This window comes from Petromyzon marinus, chromosome 28, assembly GCF_048934315.1.
Source record: "Petromyzon marinus isolate PM22_M1 ecotype Great Lakes invasive population chromosome 28, UKy_Petmar_22M1.pri1.0, whole genome shotgun sequence".
NCBI classification, from domain to species: domain Eukaryota; kingdom Metazoa; phylum Chordata; class Hyperoartia; order Petromyzontiformes; family Petromyzontidae; genus Petromyzon; species Petromyzon marinus.
In genome coordinates this window covers 3,083,533-3,100,682 of record NC_133694.1, presented here as the reverse complement: position 1 = coordinate 3,100,682, position 17,150 = coordinate 3,083,533, and the positions used below count along the sequence as shown (strand labels likewise).

Below are 17,150 nucleotides of genomic sequence, written 5' to 3'. Positions count from 1 at the left end.
CACATCCACGTACAACACTCACCACATCCACACACACACTCACCACATCCATGCACACACACTCACCACATCCACGCACACACACTCACCACATCCACGCACACACACTCACCACATCCATGCACACACACTCACCACATCCACACACACACTCACCACATCCACACACTCACCACATCCACACACACACACTCACCACGTACACACACACACTCACCACGTCCACACACATCCAGAGCCACACACACACTCACCACATACACACACACACACCACATCCACACACACACACACTCACCACATCCACACACACACACTCACCACATCCACACACACAACACACTCACCACATCCACACACACACTCACCACACACACACACTCACCACACCCACACACACTGACCACACCCACACACTCACCACATCCACACACACACACTCACCACATCCACACACACAACACACTCACCACACCCACACACTCACCACATCCACGCACACACACACTCACCACATCCACGCACACACTCACCACACACACTCACCACATCCACACACACACTCACCACATCCACGCACACACTCTCACCACATCCACACACACACACTCACCACATCCACACACACAACACACTCACCACACACACACACTCACCACATCCACACTCACCACACTCACACACATCCACAGCCACCCGACGTCGCAGGAAGCTGCACCCAGGCACGCACCGGGCCGCGTGTGGACTGCGCGCGCGTGACACACAACGCCGGGGTGCGTGCACGTGCAAACAGAACCCGGAACACGCACGCGGTGACGTTGGCATCACTCCCCAACCCCACCACCACCACCAACAACACCACCACCAACACCACCACCCCAGCTCGGCATTTCTCACTGCGCAGCTGTTCGCTCGTCGTCTGCATTGCAGCGTAATAACCTCGCCAGAACGCACGCACACACACACACCCCGATCTTCGCAGCGAACTAACTCAACGGCACGTGCAACAGCTCTGAAACGCACATCGTCAACAACAGTAACACTTGCTTCCCCACCCCTCCCCCCGTCTCTCACTGCATGCCTAACTTAACAACTTAACAAAGCATAAACACAGCGATACGTACGCAACACACCAGCGGGGCGTGCACAGCACACGCGTTAGCTCATAGAAGCTACCACCCAGGGACACCATCGGTCATGATGGAACCCGCTGACATGAAGGCGGACGCCTTGGGCGACGTGGCAAAGAGGCAAGCGGCCGAGAAGAAGCAACAGGAGGAGGAGGACAAGAAGAAGAAGGAGAAGCATGAAGATGGTGAAGAGGTGGCACTCGGGGACGACCCCCAAGCCGGGCAAGGCGGCGGGTCTAGTCCGGCGGGTGCGGGAAGTTCCACCCCGGGGCCGGCGGCCGGGGGGGTCACGGCGGCGGGAGTGGCGTTGGGCGGTGGGCCCGACCGGGAGAATGCGGTGATCGACGAGAAGACCGTGCAGGACTACAGACTTCGCAATTTCTTCGTCTTCAGGGTGGGTGTCCCTTTTGCATGTTGTTCACCCTTGCGTGTGTTCGCGGCGTGCACGATCGCAAGTCGCTAATTGTGGCTATTGATACTCTGTGAACGCGGTGTTCGGTGATCCACGCGTTTGCAGTGGTGCGCACGCGTAAGTTAACTAAAATCAACACCTTTGTCAATAAAAGTGCCTTGAAAGGATATACTATTATATACCAGTTGTATACATTCCGTTTCAAGGCTCTGTTATTGACGAATACGGTGAAGATTTTTTTATACTTCTATAAGGCGATCCATACATAGACATCCCATTGATTTCGAATGACACTCCTACCGTCAACGTAAAGAAAATCTAAACTTTTATATTGGACAAAGTGTTTCAGCATAGTTAACGCTTTGCAACACGCGGTGTTTTTGTTTAATCTCTATTAAGTATTAGCGATTTTTTAACGGTTGCATCCGCGATAGGCGTGCAGGAAGTAGTACGGGTCCCTAGGCCGCGATGAGACTACGGTGCTCGAATAGCGGCTCTACCGGGCGGGGCGCGCCTCGGCCGGCAGGGCGGAGAGGGCCAACGCCGGCCCTTTATTGCTTGGTTTGAGTCCATAAAAGTTATAGGCAACACTTGGCCGTTTTTTTTTCTAATAGGGTATTTGCCTAATAGCAACTAGTAATTTGATTATCTTTACGCGAGTTGAAATTTAACGTTTTTCTGGATAAATAATTGAAACGATTAAATGCGGCAGGTTCAACTGTGCCGTTGTTGGGTGACATCGGTGTGTGTGTTTGTATTCAATACCAACATTGTGGTGTTAAGTACAACATACCAAATGTGTCATTGACACTACATTGTAACAAAATCTGCACTGTATACTGTGGGGTAAGCTGTTAACGTCGCTCTGTCGTGTTGTAGATTGTGCTGTGGAATAAAATAACCACAAATTGGGCAACGTAACAGGAACCATCTGACACATCTTCCCAATGCTGTACTTTAAGACGAATGAGTCGTGTCATCTTGAAGGAAATTATATAAATGGTTCTCGACACGGTGGCTTATTAATGGATTAAGTGGTCGTTTAACTCGCGCTGAATGGAATGCACCATCCCAGCAAAAGTCATTTCATCAGAGTACGCCACACACCGCTGGTACTTTAAGAACATTTCCATTTCTTACTAATCCAAAAAAAGCAAGCAAACTATTTCTATCTGAATTGTCGCTCTGGTGCTATGCCCAAGCTGTATGCCACTTGATGATTGTTAAAGCTCGTGATTACCCACGCCTTTAAAGTGTCTGACTTGTAACCCAAGTTGAACCTTCCACAACTCGACTTCTATTCATACATTGTTTGATGAATGTGTTGAGTTGTTACTTATATAGACATAGCTGTCTCTATGCTATCTCTCATCATAATTGTAACAATACAGTTGTATCTTTAACCCTGCCTTTAACCATGGCTACACCTTCAGCCCCTACCTATAACTTGTAACTTTAGCTTCATGTACATCTAACCCTTGCCACATCCATAACGGATATTCATAACTTTACCACTCCCTCCCTACATAATTATATCCAAAACGAGTTGGTTGAGTTGTACTCGTTGTTGGTGATTGTGCAACACTGCCAGCGCAGTATGACTAAATATTTTTAATTGTTTAAGCAACGCGATCACTAACCCTACATATAGCCACAGTTGCCCCTAATCCCACCTGGAAAATTATTCTTAACCCTACCTAAAACTATAACTACTCCTAACCCTACTAATAGCAAACATCTTTTGCCAACTTTAACCAGAACTATCCCTCACCACCCTAACTTTAGTCATAGCTAGCTTCTCACCACAGGTAACATTAACCCTACCACTAACCATAGCTATTCCAAACCCTTATACTACCCCTACCATTAACCAAACACAACCCCTAAATAAACCTTTGAATATAACCCTTACCGTTATCGGTTAATCATATGCTCGACCCCCCCCCCCATCTCAAGCCATCGGCTGTGTTTACATTAATCGCACAATAAAGGACAGAATTCCTTTTTTTACTTTTCCTTTTGTTCACTTTACAAGTTTGCTTAGTCCCAACCGTGCTCGCGAGGGTCGTTATTTAGGTGTGGCGTGTGTTTGGGAAGCCAACATTGAAAGTGCTGGTTCCGATGTGTTTTTAGCAACCAAACCCAAAGCCTAACAAGAGAGAGAGAGACTCGTTGCTTCATCGCGTCTGCCGCTGTGTATGTTGTGGTCGTAACGCTGCCATCGTAAGCGCCCACCCGTATAATGTGATGTGATCATACTTAATTACTTTCTTTGTGTTTTTTTTCTGGACAAGCTGTAATCACAAGATTCATTTTTCGCGAGTTTTCACGCTTTGACCCAAACGTTGTGTGCTTTCTTGCGTGTGGAAGGAAACCATGGTTCCTGTAGAAACCCACAATGACATTCTGCTACACTGGTAGTGGGATACCACTGCATAGGTCGTGGTCTTCTGGCTGTACTCGTTCCAAATGCCACCACGGTACTGCATTGCCCCACGGATGTGTGAGCGGTGGTGTAGCGGTTAGCGCGCTGCGTTACGAACCCGACGGCCCGAGTTCCATTCCCGCTCACGGCCGACGCCAGTGATGGATTATCTGAACCGGTCCTGGGCCTCCCCTAGGTCGACTCAGCCTCGAATGAGTACAAATGCGGTCGGGCGTGGTGCTGGCCACCCCACATCCCCTCGTGTGCCGTGCCGGCCTTCATCGGTGCTCGCTAACAGCACTTGCCCCTACAGGCTATTAAGGCTATACGGGGGGATCTTTGTGTTGTCTTTTTGTATGAAACATGCTCTAACACAATACGTTATCCACCAATCCCACTTCCAAGATGCTGGTAATTACAAATGTGCATCAACGCCACCACCACACTCAAAACATGTCTCTTAATAATTTTCTTTTGTATGTTTTTAATCCACTTACCGATCTAATCTGCACTCTACAATGCACATTGTGCAATGCAGTGTGGATATAGTCCATGCTATTTACTCTCTTAATATCCTCTTATCTGTAATCCTATTCCAGTACTTTACTTTGACAAATCCACTCCATTTAGTTAACGAGCACTTGATTGGATGGCTTTATGTTTTTTTTACCTCCCAACTGCATGGTTGCATATACTGGACTGCCTTCATCCTGCCGATATGCCAATTTCGGTTTGCATGCCAAGTGTTAAATAGGTACAGCCAGCAGGTGAATGATAATGTCTGCCCTCCATAATACAGGGTTTTTTTGGGTTAAATCTGATTGTAAATAACAATATCATTCAAACTGTGGATTTGCTCTCCAACACACCAGTGTGCTGTACTAGTAACGAATTGGCATGTTCTATTTACGTGACAAACCTTACTAATTGGCCGTGTCGGGTCTTGGCGGGTTTAACGACATTCATATTTACGGTTATCTAACCCCACAAAACCTGTATTATGGATGATATTGGTCGCGAAAGCCTACGTGTTAAAATGTCTGCCTTGATCATGTCATATTTCAGAAGATAAGCAGAAGTGAAGCCTGGTAAGTTCTTGTATGTTGTTTTTGGGAGGGTGGGCTGTGAGATGGCTGTATTGTGACTCCCCTCTTACACATGGTGTTTCTCCAGTGTCATTAATTGTATTGGTTAAACATTCCAATGCAAGGACCCCATCTAAAAAAATTCAACGCAAGATTGAGTGCCCAAGATAGCCTTGAGACTAAATGACCCACTCCTGGGTAAAGCAGTCGAGGGAGAAAACATCACCGGTGCGGCAGAGGTCGTATGTTCGAAAACGACCCTGACGATGCCTGCATTATATTAGGGGTTTACGTGTTCTCTCTCCCCATGGTGGTTGCATTGAAATAACATCGTTTTATTAACCAAAGTTGTTTATTAAATTCTAGAACTCATAAATACGTATACAGTATTCTCTTTTGCAGACGAGACCTGGCATGTTTGCAAAAGCATGATGTGTCATGAGTTCGTCACGTGTGGTGGGGTAAACGTGTGGATACGTCCACCTCTTTCAAAACGTCAGGCCATCATGGAGAGTGGAGGCCCGTCCCCCGCTTTTGGCGTGAGCAAGTCATTGCAGAGCTGCACGCTCGTCTTACTTTATGATGCCTCACGATCTCGTGATATCTTTTTTTGTTTTGCAACATTTGCAGCGCTTACATAAACTCAAACCTGTGGGTCTGAACAACGATGTCGCAATTCGACGAGGTGCAGTATGGTGTGAGCAGCAAAAGGCAGGCAGGTGGTGGGTGACATCACCCCCCCACAACGCCCACTTATCAGTCACGCAGTCCACGGGATCATTAAAATAATATATAGTGACAGCTTCCAGGGCTAGTTTGAATAGTGCCAGGGACACTCTTTAAATAGTCGTGGTTGACGTTAAACACGTGTGGTGTCACTTAAGCAAGTTTAGCTGCCCACAAGTTTCACCTACTTTGATGAAGAGCAAACATGATTTACAGTAAATTTAACAGTAAGCCTTCGTGACCAATATGATATGCGATTGATTTTTATTTCAGGTCGCGTAATTTTACTTTCCTGATCTGACACAAACTAATAAAACATCAGGATTTACAGCACAACTCTTCAAATCCCATGCTGGTATCGGGAGAACTGTGATATGGATCCTATTAACCATGTTCGTACGCACATTTCACTGCTCTTGCACACGCGAAGAAGCGTGGATGAGCCCAAATGGGTAAAGGTGCAGCCTTGCAATTTCTTGCTCATTCCACTTGATTGTGGAAGGGCCTCTAGTAGGTGTGACGGTATCTCAGTGACACATCCGAATGAGGCAATAAATATGCAATGCACTTCTTTAAAAATTGTATTATCCCAAGTGAGCACAAATGTTGATGTTAGTCATGTCATAAGATAACCAAATGAAGCAATTGGCGGGACCCCGGGGTCCCATCACTGCCCCGGGGTGGGAAAAACCGCGTAGCGACACGAGTCTTGCCTTACCGACAACAAAACTAGTGGTCAATCGATTGGCCTCGTCGAGAGCTACTCGGGGCACAAAGTCTCGTAAAAAGTTGAAAATTACATAAACACGTTAAATTCACTGCGGGGGCGGGCTCGCCTTGGCAAAGAAGCTGAAGATCGACGGCTGACCGGAGGGCGTCGTCGCCGCGCGCGCGACTGCGGCGGACGCCCCCCGGGGCTCGCGTTTGGCCGGTGGGGTGGCGCCCATCGTGTTGATCGCCGCCTGCTGGCGCTTGTTGGCGCGAGTCTGGGCGGGCAGCGCGTTTGCTGTCGGGATCACGAGTGGGCGGACTGAAAAATAATCATTATTGACCTGATTTTTGCGGGACCCCAGGGTCCCGCCAAATGATTCAAATGTCCATTCAGAACTCTTGCGAGAAGCGCTCCACTGTGTCAGAGAATGACCACCGCTTCTGAAACCGTTTCTCACTAGGCCTCTTATATTATTCACGACGTTCTCATTATTTCTATGCCCTGCAAGGAGCGTTGGCCACATGGCAAACACACCAAATTGTTTTAACTCTCAATTATATAATAAAAAATAATGTATTATGATGGTATTTTTTGTACATCAAAAGGTCTACTTGAGAATCTAGTATAATACACGAGTTGTTGCCCAGATTTAATTAAAAGACTTAAGCAGTGCTGGATTATATCTCTGACATGGTATTAGCACCCTGAGCCACCTGGCCAATTGCTAATCAATGAAACATTCCTGCGGAGGGAGCTGGTAGGAACGTTGGGTTGCTCGGTCAACGGTGGCGTAGTGTATTCCGCAAATATGCCCGACTGGGAGGGCGGGCACAAGCCGGCGTGAGTAGGTTAAATGTTGAGTTTTATAAGGGCACCACGGGGTGACCAGCCCCTCCCCACCCAGCCCCTCCCATTTTTGGATGCACGACGGACGGACGGACACAATAATCCCCTGTGGGCTGGTGTAACCAGGAGGTTCCTACCAGTATAATTTTTTTTTATTCTCAACGCCAGAACAAGCCGAATAAAGACCAAATCTTATATTTTACATTCTTTCTGCAGGCGTTGGTCACCTGGCTGACATTACAACTTCTTACACCTGAAAACCTGAATTATATCACTGGGGTTAAACCCAGAACCTCGGCAGTGATATCTCGGTGTTTTATGTTGGTATTGGAATGGCTGCACCATTATTGACTTGAAAGTCTGGGCCAGATTCATCGAGTGAAGTCTCTAACAATATCTGCCTTGCTGTAGTGGAGGCACAAGTTGTCGAATGAAGTATGGATTTCATAAACATTTGTTGTGTAGACAAAGCGCCCAGTCAGACAGTCAAGACACCCGACACTCCCAAGTGTGTGTCTAATGGGGGGCACTTGTAAGGGGATGCTGTTCCGTGCACATCGCCCCACGCGTGTTAAACGCCAAGGACAATGCCAAGGATCCAGCAGCGCTGCACTTTTCACAATTGGGTAATTGTTGCAAAAGTCAGCGATCATTTTATTTAAGATAATGTAGCCTTCAGCATTGCGGCAACTGCAACCAGCAATGGATTACCATTTGGCAAGCGGGCTACATATATATGCCAGTAACACGTGTTGTTTAACCTGTCCGACGATTGGCTCCATGCGCTGGGAGCTTCTTCAGTCTTCACGTTTCACTCCGCCAAATGTCCGATTGGAGCTTCGGTACTCGGCACGTGGCGCGAAACTTGGGCCATCACGCCGTTAAAAGCTACGCAGTGGTGGCGCACTTGCTGCCCGCGATTTTTCCGCCCAGCCAGGGCCGCTTTTTATCTAAATTCTTGAACCTGTTGTTGAGTCTTAATTGAGGAGCTGGCGCATCTACAATAGTGCATATAAATGGACCCCCCCCCCCCATTAGTAGTGGTTTCATTTTAGATGGTTTGTGTCATACGGTATTTTATTTCTGTTACTCAAGATGTTGTGCTTGGGAGGTACGGTATAAATAATCAATTATAATAATTATTTGGGACTCTTCTTGTCCTGCTATCGTTTACAATACAATTTGGATTTATAACGGTTGAAATAAAAATACTCATTTTACAATGGCAACTTCTCATTGGATCTCGGAAGCCAAGCAGGCTTGCACCTAGTAAGCTTTTGGATGGGCGACCACCAGGGCTTGCCAGGTGTTGTAGGCTTTGGCTGTGAGGTGTGCGCAGCAGTTGGCAGTGCCGAGTATCACAACCTCGTGTGTGTGGTCTTGATTCGTGAGGCTTGGTGTGGCTTTCCTGGATAAACCATCGATGGTTTTTAGGCCGCAGCATTAGTAGGAAATCAATAGTGGTCGTCAACACAGCGCCGACATCACCTCAGGGTCGACTATAATATGAGGGAGTGTTTTTTGCCATAGGAACATGGAATTAACACCACTGGTTACGGACCCCCAACTGACACAATGCATCACCTAACACAAATAGGAGCATGTAACAATTCACCCCCCGAGCAGTTTAATGATTGTCATGGTTCGTGGTAGTGTTTTTATTCAAGAAGCATCATTTTAATCTCGTTTGTATTTTTATATATTTTTTGCCATTTGTTCTACCTCATTTGTACAGCAGGCAGCACATGCCAAGCTTACATTTAGGCCCAATGTTAGTTCCACGTACGCGATCATAACCAATGGTTTGTTTGCTCGCCGAATTATCGGTGCATGTCGGGCACTTGTGTGTGACCTATGGTGCACCGTGGAAACGTAATACACACGTGCCCCTCCTTGAGAATGTGTGCGGTGGCTGTGGTGACTCGGAGTGGGGACCACACTTTTAATCTGTAAATGCAGTGTAACCCGCCAGGGCAAGCATGATTTGCATGTACTGTACTCCAAAAATGGCCATCGGCATGGCACCGCTCATGCTTGGGAAATGCGTGCGCTGGGAGGCGATGTCTTGCACTGTGAATGTACAGTTTGGCGTATGCAATACTTTGTTCCAATTCTAACACCTTCTGTAAAAGTCACAAAACACTCTTGCACCTCAGATTAGCAAGGTTGGCCACGTACGGTGCGAAAGAAGTTCATAGGTACATGCTTAAACTCCTCAGACATAACGATTTGTGCAGGATGGTATCAAATTATAATAAATACACGCGGAAAAGCTCATTTATAGACGACACGAGGCGAGATTGTGACCATGGGATCGGTCTTCTCATTCATGTCTTGCATGTCACATCACCAAACAGCCGCTTGTTTACGTCAGGAGGGATTATTCACATCAAGCCCCTGAGGTACAAGGCAGCAATAGGCAGTGATGGCTAAACTGTGGGGATGATTCATAACAAGGATGAAAACCGTAATACAGTCAAGTCATTGTCCTGCGACTGTTCAAAACGGATTTGGCCATATTCTTGACTCGCTTTAGCTGGACGGTCTAAAACAAGGCTGTGTGCATTATACACGCAGTATGGTGATGACACGGCACGTGATAGTGCCACCTGACATGACGGGACGACCGATTCTATGATCTCAATTGAGCTTTCGGCTGTCCATAAATCACCGATGTGCAATGCATGCACGTTTTCCTGTGTATTAGACGTCAGTTACTATCAATTGTTAAGTTACCGCGATATGTTGACCTAATTGTGCGTGTGTAAGAATCGATGTGTACGATCTGTGTATTTTGTGCAATTGTGTGTAGTTGTATGTATGTTGGACTTTGCACCGTACGAAGCCAACCACGATTCGTAGGTGACCCCTGCAGCCACTAGTGGCCGCTACATTCACCAGTGTTAAAATAATAACTTATTGATTCGAATCGGGAGAGTTAATCGAATCACTAGGCAGGAGGGTTGGTTCTTCCCTATTGTATACATCTAGTATGTTATATATAATGTAACTTTATCTCTTTATAGGTTATATTTGTCTTCATTCGTGTACAGCACAGTGTTTCCATAGGAGTTTTTTTTGGGTTAGATCACGTAAATATTCATGTGTCGTTAAACCCGCCACCACCCCGACACAAATTAATAAGGTTTGTCAATTAAACAAAACATGCCAATTCGTTACTAGTTCAGCACACCGTTGTGTGTTAGAGAGCAATCCCACAACATTGATAATTTGAGTGACGTTTCACCGGTATTTAGAACCAGCCTCATCAGGCGACAGCCAGAGTTGTTAATAAGCCTATGTGTTAAATTGGTCGCGAAAGCCTCCGTGTTAAATCACGGTGATTGTAACGCAGCACGTTATATAACAATAATAACACGTACTCGGTCGTAAAGAATATTTTAAAAGTTTCGAATGTTGTAGCTAAATATATTTACAAAACATATGTTTGTGTTGCTTTTTGTCTACTTCGCAGCCTGGAGCATTCGAGCAAGCAGTGAACGACATCAAAGTATCCGTCTTGCACACCGTGGACGACGGGGAGATACAAAGCGTCTGGCTCCTGGCAGAGTGAGCTCAACACCAGACTTCACTTTAGCTCCCCTCCTTTCTTTTCCACTGCACAACTGACCCATGCCAGGGCCGTACTAACGCCGGCCCCGGCGTGGCTCTCAGAGGTCCTCGGGTTTTTTTTTTCACTGCAGAAGCCGAGCCGTACCTCTAATGTCACGCACAATGTTTGTGTGTACGTTGAACTTTTTAGCACCGTACGTAGCCAACCACGCTAATCAGAGGTGCGTGGGAAGGGCAACAAACACACAAAAAGCAGTTTTAAAGAAATTAGTTTTTCAATCTAGATGACTTAAAAGTGCATAGTTCCAGTGGCTTCCTAATATCGGGAAGAAGAGCGTTCCAGACGGCCTCAGAAGTGCATTCAAAAACACGTAATGCGGTAAAGGTATTTCTTCGATGGCTAACCAAAAGCCGCTGCTGCAAGGATGACCACAGTTGGCGTGACAGTTTATATTCCTTGACGAGATCGTCAAGGAATTGTGGTTAAAAATGTGAGTGATGACAGCTTCACACGCTCAAATTTGCTAACGCACGCAACTTGACTAAAATTAGGAATCCTATCCCTGACCTAACTTGACCATGAACCAGATGTCTTGTGAGGCCAGAGTTTTCCTGGTTTGGATTTGGCTCGGCTCACAGTACGGGTGGAAAACCACCCATACTCTGAGGGGGTCCCTATGCTTGCGAGGCTCTGATGTGTCAGTGGAAACGGAGTTTCTCTTCGTCCTCACCACTGTCCACTTTGGGTTGGCACAATATACATTTTCACAGTACGATTCGTTATCAAGGTTCAAGATACGACAATTATTATAATGTCAGTTTCCAATAACTTTGTATGTGCATTTTTATCGTAATGTACTGGTGCTTTGCTGCACCTCCATGAATAAAGATTTACTTTGAAGTCCTTCAACTGCAAATTAGTCGATTAATCATTACCATTTTTATAATCAGTAATTATTATTCTGTTACGAAATAAACGTGCTGATAAAAAAAGTGATAATGGCCAAGCCCTCGGCAAATGCGATGTCACTTGCCGTGGGCTAGCCTGCCATGACATCATCATGTGTGACATCTCACGGCATCACGCTTCAAGTGTGCACCTCCGCTCCCGACGACGTCATTGCGCGTGACGTCATAATTATCGCTCATTAATGACTTGCATGGACAAACTCATATCGGTGAGCATTTGCAGAAACCCAAAGCGTTCGCAGGTTTTTCTTCCCCGTTTAAAATGTTTTTATTCCGCACCTGCAGGGTGGACCACTGGAACAACGAGCGCGAGCGGATTGTGTGCCTGTCCGAGCGCTCTCTGCTCATCGTCAAGTACGACTTCGTGACGCTGCGCTGCGAGAGTGCACGGCGCGTGCCGCTCAACTTCATCGACACCATCTCGTTCGGAGAGTTCGCCTTCCCACCCAAGTCCCTGCTCAAGTAGGCGGCGCTCGCTCAACTCGCTCGCTCCCCCCAACACTCGGTCGCTCCCATTGAACACCAGACTATTCGCTTGCTCACCCCAATGCTCGATCCCCGGCCCCAACACTCGATCCCTCGCCAACGCTCAAGCGTTCACTCGCTCGCTCTAACATTGGATGCAGCCACCTTCCAGCAGTGAAGACAGTTGAGCAATGCTTCCCATGAGCAGAACACCTGGCCACCTGGGCCTGTCCTATGGCCTCCTACCAGCGCTTCCATGACACTTCATGTGTCCAGAGAATACCCTTTGCCCTGACAAAAACAATGGCATGGTGACGTCACCGCCATTTAGTGGCGAATGGCAGTTGATGTGCGTGTGTATGTGTTTATATATCTGCGTACACGTGTGCGTATGTGCTTTTACTCTCACGATTATAGCCGAGAGGGCCACGGATTACGTGTGCACTGGGACAAGCTCCGCGAGCCGACTTTCCTGTCCCGCTGGAACCCGTGGTCAACGGAGTTGCCCTACACAACCTTCACGCACCACATCATGGCCAACGCTGATCCCAACATGGCTCCCGTCTGCCAGGTAATGTCCAGCTGACGACGGACGCGGGTTGCGCATAGGATCCCAATGGAAGGCGTTCTGTCCAGAAAAGCTCGGAAATGCGATTGCGGGGACACCGACCAGACCGTCGACCGCACCGCAGTGAACCATCGTGACCAAATCAGAAATTTCAGGAGAGGCATGGAAGCCATCCATCGCGCATCAACGGAAGCCATTTTGTCGCAAACTAATCTGTATACAGTAGAAGCTGGATGCGAGCACAACAGTTCTGATATTAGCAACTCGGCAACTCATCCGTATGTGACACAGGTGGGGTGAAGGGCACCTTCTGTTAAAAGCACACTTTGGATATGAGCACAGCTGGCCTTGCTCATAGATAGCACTCATCATAGACACACACAAGTTGAATATTAATTCTACAACTAGGGCTAGGACATCAGTGTAATCATGTGTTATGTTTAATATACACAAGTACTGGATGATTTTAAAGGCTGTCAAATATTAGCCAGCAGTTCAAACTGCACGGTTGAAATGTTGGCAGGGAATTCCTCGGATGATATGTCAGTCACAAAGCGAACATGCAGAGTTTAAAAGTGGTATCCACTTGAATCGAAAATTACAAAGGTTGCTTGGCTAAACACTGACATGATCAGAGGATTTTGCACTGGTATAATGTTTAAAATGCAGGGTGAACTGAAATAATGACTTACTGGCAGGCCCTCCACATCTAGATGGCATGAATGCATTAGCTCTCCATGTCCATCCATCCGTATATGTAACATGTGGTCACGGTAACTGGTAAAGATCACAAATAAATTAAAGTCAAGTTTGTGTTGCTATTCGGTGCATACCCTTTAAAATCAAAGTCTAGCCCAAAACTTGACGACAGAAACCAGGAAAAATAAGGACAATTTACAAATGTGCAAACGCATTTTGCTCCAACAACTCCCCAACACTGGCTGTTGCTAATTAAATACTTGTGCGAACAAACGAATATTGGGGAAAGTATTCCATAAAATCCACACCTATGCAGAATTATTCTTCCTTGGTGCTGACCACAGCTGCGATCTTACACACTTGCATGTTTTTTGTCCCCCCTCTGCATCGCACTCCCCACGTGGCGCACGCACTCAGCTGGAGAAATTTCGCGAGGCGCTGATCGAGGCTACCAAGCGAGCTCACACGGCCAACCCCATCCCAGGTCGTGCCAACGGTGTGCTCGTGCTAGAAAAGCCGGTGCTTATCGAGGCAGTTGTGGGCCTCATGTCGACCATCAACAACCAGAGCCGCCTTGGCTACTGCCTGGCACGTGGCAGCGTCGGCTTTTAAGGCTGGGGGATTGGCCGGGACGCGGCCACCCCTTCCGTGCTTGCCCCTAGATCTCCACCCATCCTGGTTTCCCAAGATTGTATACAAGGTGTCTGTCCTGGGGAAATCTGCACATCTTCCCAGGACACAAACACCCCTTTTCCACTGGCACATCAGGGTCGTGTCATCACCGTGTTGACGAGACCGGCCATTGCGGCCCAGGAGGCTCCAGGTTGTTTTTAGTCTGCAAAAGCAGAACTGTGTTCCTGACGTAACACACAATGTGTGATGTTGTGCCACAGTCCTCGAAGTGTACCAATTAATGGCACACACAGTTAACACATTAGCCCCGTCCCTGGCTCTGCTTGGCCCCAAGCCAGATGCTGTCATCTTGAGGCCAGATTTTCAGCATTTGGTTCCAGGCTCAGCCTGGCAAAATCGCCAATGGAAAACCACCCATACTGCAATGGCTTGGATGTGCCAGTGGAAATGGGGTATAAAAGGCTCCGTTTGTGAATTACGTAACAATTCACCACGTGAGACAGTGTTTTTCCCCTCTTGAGGTATTCTTTTTGCCATGTCCCTGATTTTTTGTACTTCATAGGTGGCAACCCTAGCACGTGTGCTCCCAGCCATTGCAACACACATGGGTGTGTCAAGACAGCACTGGGTGGGTAGGTGGGTCACCACTCTACATGTTAGCATCTTGCCAATAGTCTGAACGTTTACCCTTTTTTCTCATGGCTTCCCTATTGTGATGTCTAGATTTACTTATGCGACGTGAACTGAAAAATTACCTTTGGCAAAGTGCAAATCGCTTTCAAATGTTGCATTGCAGAACTAATTTGTACAAGGTTTTACTCCTGCGTGACTACAGTTATATGAAAAGGGGGGCAGTGGGGGGGGCCCTTTGATTAAATCAATGGTGTAGCTATCCAGCATGTAGGTGGTGCAACTACACTGGGGTCCTATGAGCCAGAAGATCCCAGGCAATGAAGAGGGGAAATTAGATGGGTACCGCACCACCCATTACATTCCTTTATGCAAGGTCCCCATACCACCCACGGTATGCCACTGGGTGGCTGAAGACATGGTTTTTGAGATTGCCAAAGTGAAGCCATTGCATCTGGTGGTGGGTTGATCAGTGTGTGGTACACTCTGGACTTACCAATAACTGTTACCAGCAGTGTCAAGTTAGACTTTAGTGGAGGCTGGTGAAGGATGCTCCTGGGCAGTTAAAGGCAGATGCCCTCCAGCAACAACGGAGGGCAGAGTGGTGCTCACAAGACGAGGGACTAAAAAACAGTTAGCATAGTAGGGGGCACAGATGGTGCATCGGCCAGTCAACCCATGGCACCTGGATTAAAGTGCATTTCGCCTGAAACTTAGTGGCAAATGACGGTTGGTGGTACTGTGGAACAACTCTCATGCCCCATCTCATGAATGCAGGCCCTCACTGACCCAGGTCGATCTCACTTTTAGAACAAATTGCTGAAGCCTTGTATTATGAAGGCGTTGCATGTAAAAAAAAATAATTGCTTCCTTCTGTCTTGTGAAGTGGCCAATTCCATGCCAAGTGGCCTTAAAAAGCTAGTGCTTTAGGTGTTTTTTTGCCAAATAAAGTTGTGGTCACAGGGCCTAGTGGGCTGGACAGGACAAGCCTTGGAGATTGTGCCTTTGTTAGTTACCCACTCGACACTTAATCTTTCAACTATATTTCTTCACTTTTAATTAAAAGGTAAAATCTACCTGCAATTTAAACACTTGTACTTTTGGTTTGAAGACGTTCTGAACAGATGGGCTGGTATTAGAAGCTTTGTTAGTCACAAATAATGAAAGGGTAATCATGCAAGTATTGTTAAGAGCTGTGGTTGGATGTTTTTAAATGCCAAATGTTGACTTTGTTTTCAAATTAAAGTAGGTAACTGTACTTGGTAGATATTCCACACAGCTTGTTAATGTTATATTTTCCTTAGTTTCCCTGTAAATTTGGTGTATTTAAAAAAAAATACGTGTTTGAGTTATTACAAATTTCCTCCCTCCCATATTGTATTTACCATCTTAAAGCTTATGTAAAACAAGTGTATTACTTGGATGCATCGATTTATCTTGAACACACATCAGGTGGTAGGTGTGCAACAAATTGTTCCAGCAAATGCATTGTGCCGTGAACCTGGCATGGAGTTAGTCCACCATTGCTGGGAATGTGGCACGTTAAAAGCAGTCCTGGATATCTCCAACGAAACTCAACCAGCAAAGTATGCTTAAAAATAGCCCTGTTCATCCAGTAGTAAGTTTACAATGGGCAAGTATGTTGCATGCAGTTGGCACCCTATTGCATTGTAACCATTTAAAGTATCTAACAAAATAGCAATGGTTCTTGAAAAGATCCAAACTATTACATTTGTTAGTGGGGCAGCTTGTTACCTAGCCCCTAGACAAAAGGTAGCATTGCATTTAAAACTCGTGCTGCCACCACCACCAATTAAAACCTTGGTCCAAGACAGCGAGTGGTCTGAAAAGTAATATCATTGCATTAAAATCAGTCGGTGGCAAATTAGCCCGTGTGGGCCCAGCTTACTTGGAAGGGATCAATTATTTATATAATAATCACTTCTATGGGTCATCCTCCAAACCAAGGGTTGCACTGCTGTGAAAGGTCCAAATAGCTAGTTTCTCTTGACAAATACGATGTCAGGATAAATTTGGGGGTACCAAAAGAACCCAATATCACTCTGGGCTGCTGGATACTGCGGGTGTTATACCAATGCCTATACTTGGTGTGTTATGTGCACTAGGGTTCTTGGGGAGGTATGGGGAGTTTTTTTGCAGCTAAACATTGCACGAGTTGTACTCATTTTCCAAAAATAAATTGAAATGTAATTGCATGGTTGTCTGTTAAACTGTAAAAAGGCAAACGAGGCCATCACAGCATGACATGGAATCGAG

The 17,150-nt window shown here is 46.5% G+C and overlaps 1 protein-coding gene across 1 annotated transcript; it reads left to right on the top strand.

Annotated features, from left to right (window-relative positions):
* The first annotated feature begins 852 nt into the window (after positions 1-852).
* TPRG1L (tumor protein p63 regulated 1 like) lies at positions 853-17,087 on the top strand. Its single transcript, XM_032962166.2, has 5 exons — positions 853-1,524; positions 10,812-10,906; positions 12,164-12,340; positions 12,761-12,914; positions 14,028-17,087. The coding sequence occupies exons 1-5, from the start codon at positions 1,198-1,200 to the stop codon at positions 14,220-14,222; spliced, it is 948 nt and encodes a 315-aa protein (XP_032818057.2). The 5' UTR covers positions 853-1,197; the 3' UTR covers positions 14,223-17,087.
* Positions 17,088-17,150: the final 63 nt, after the last annotated feature.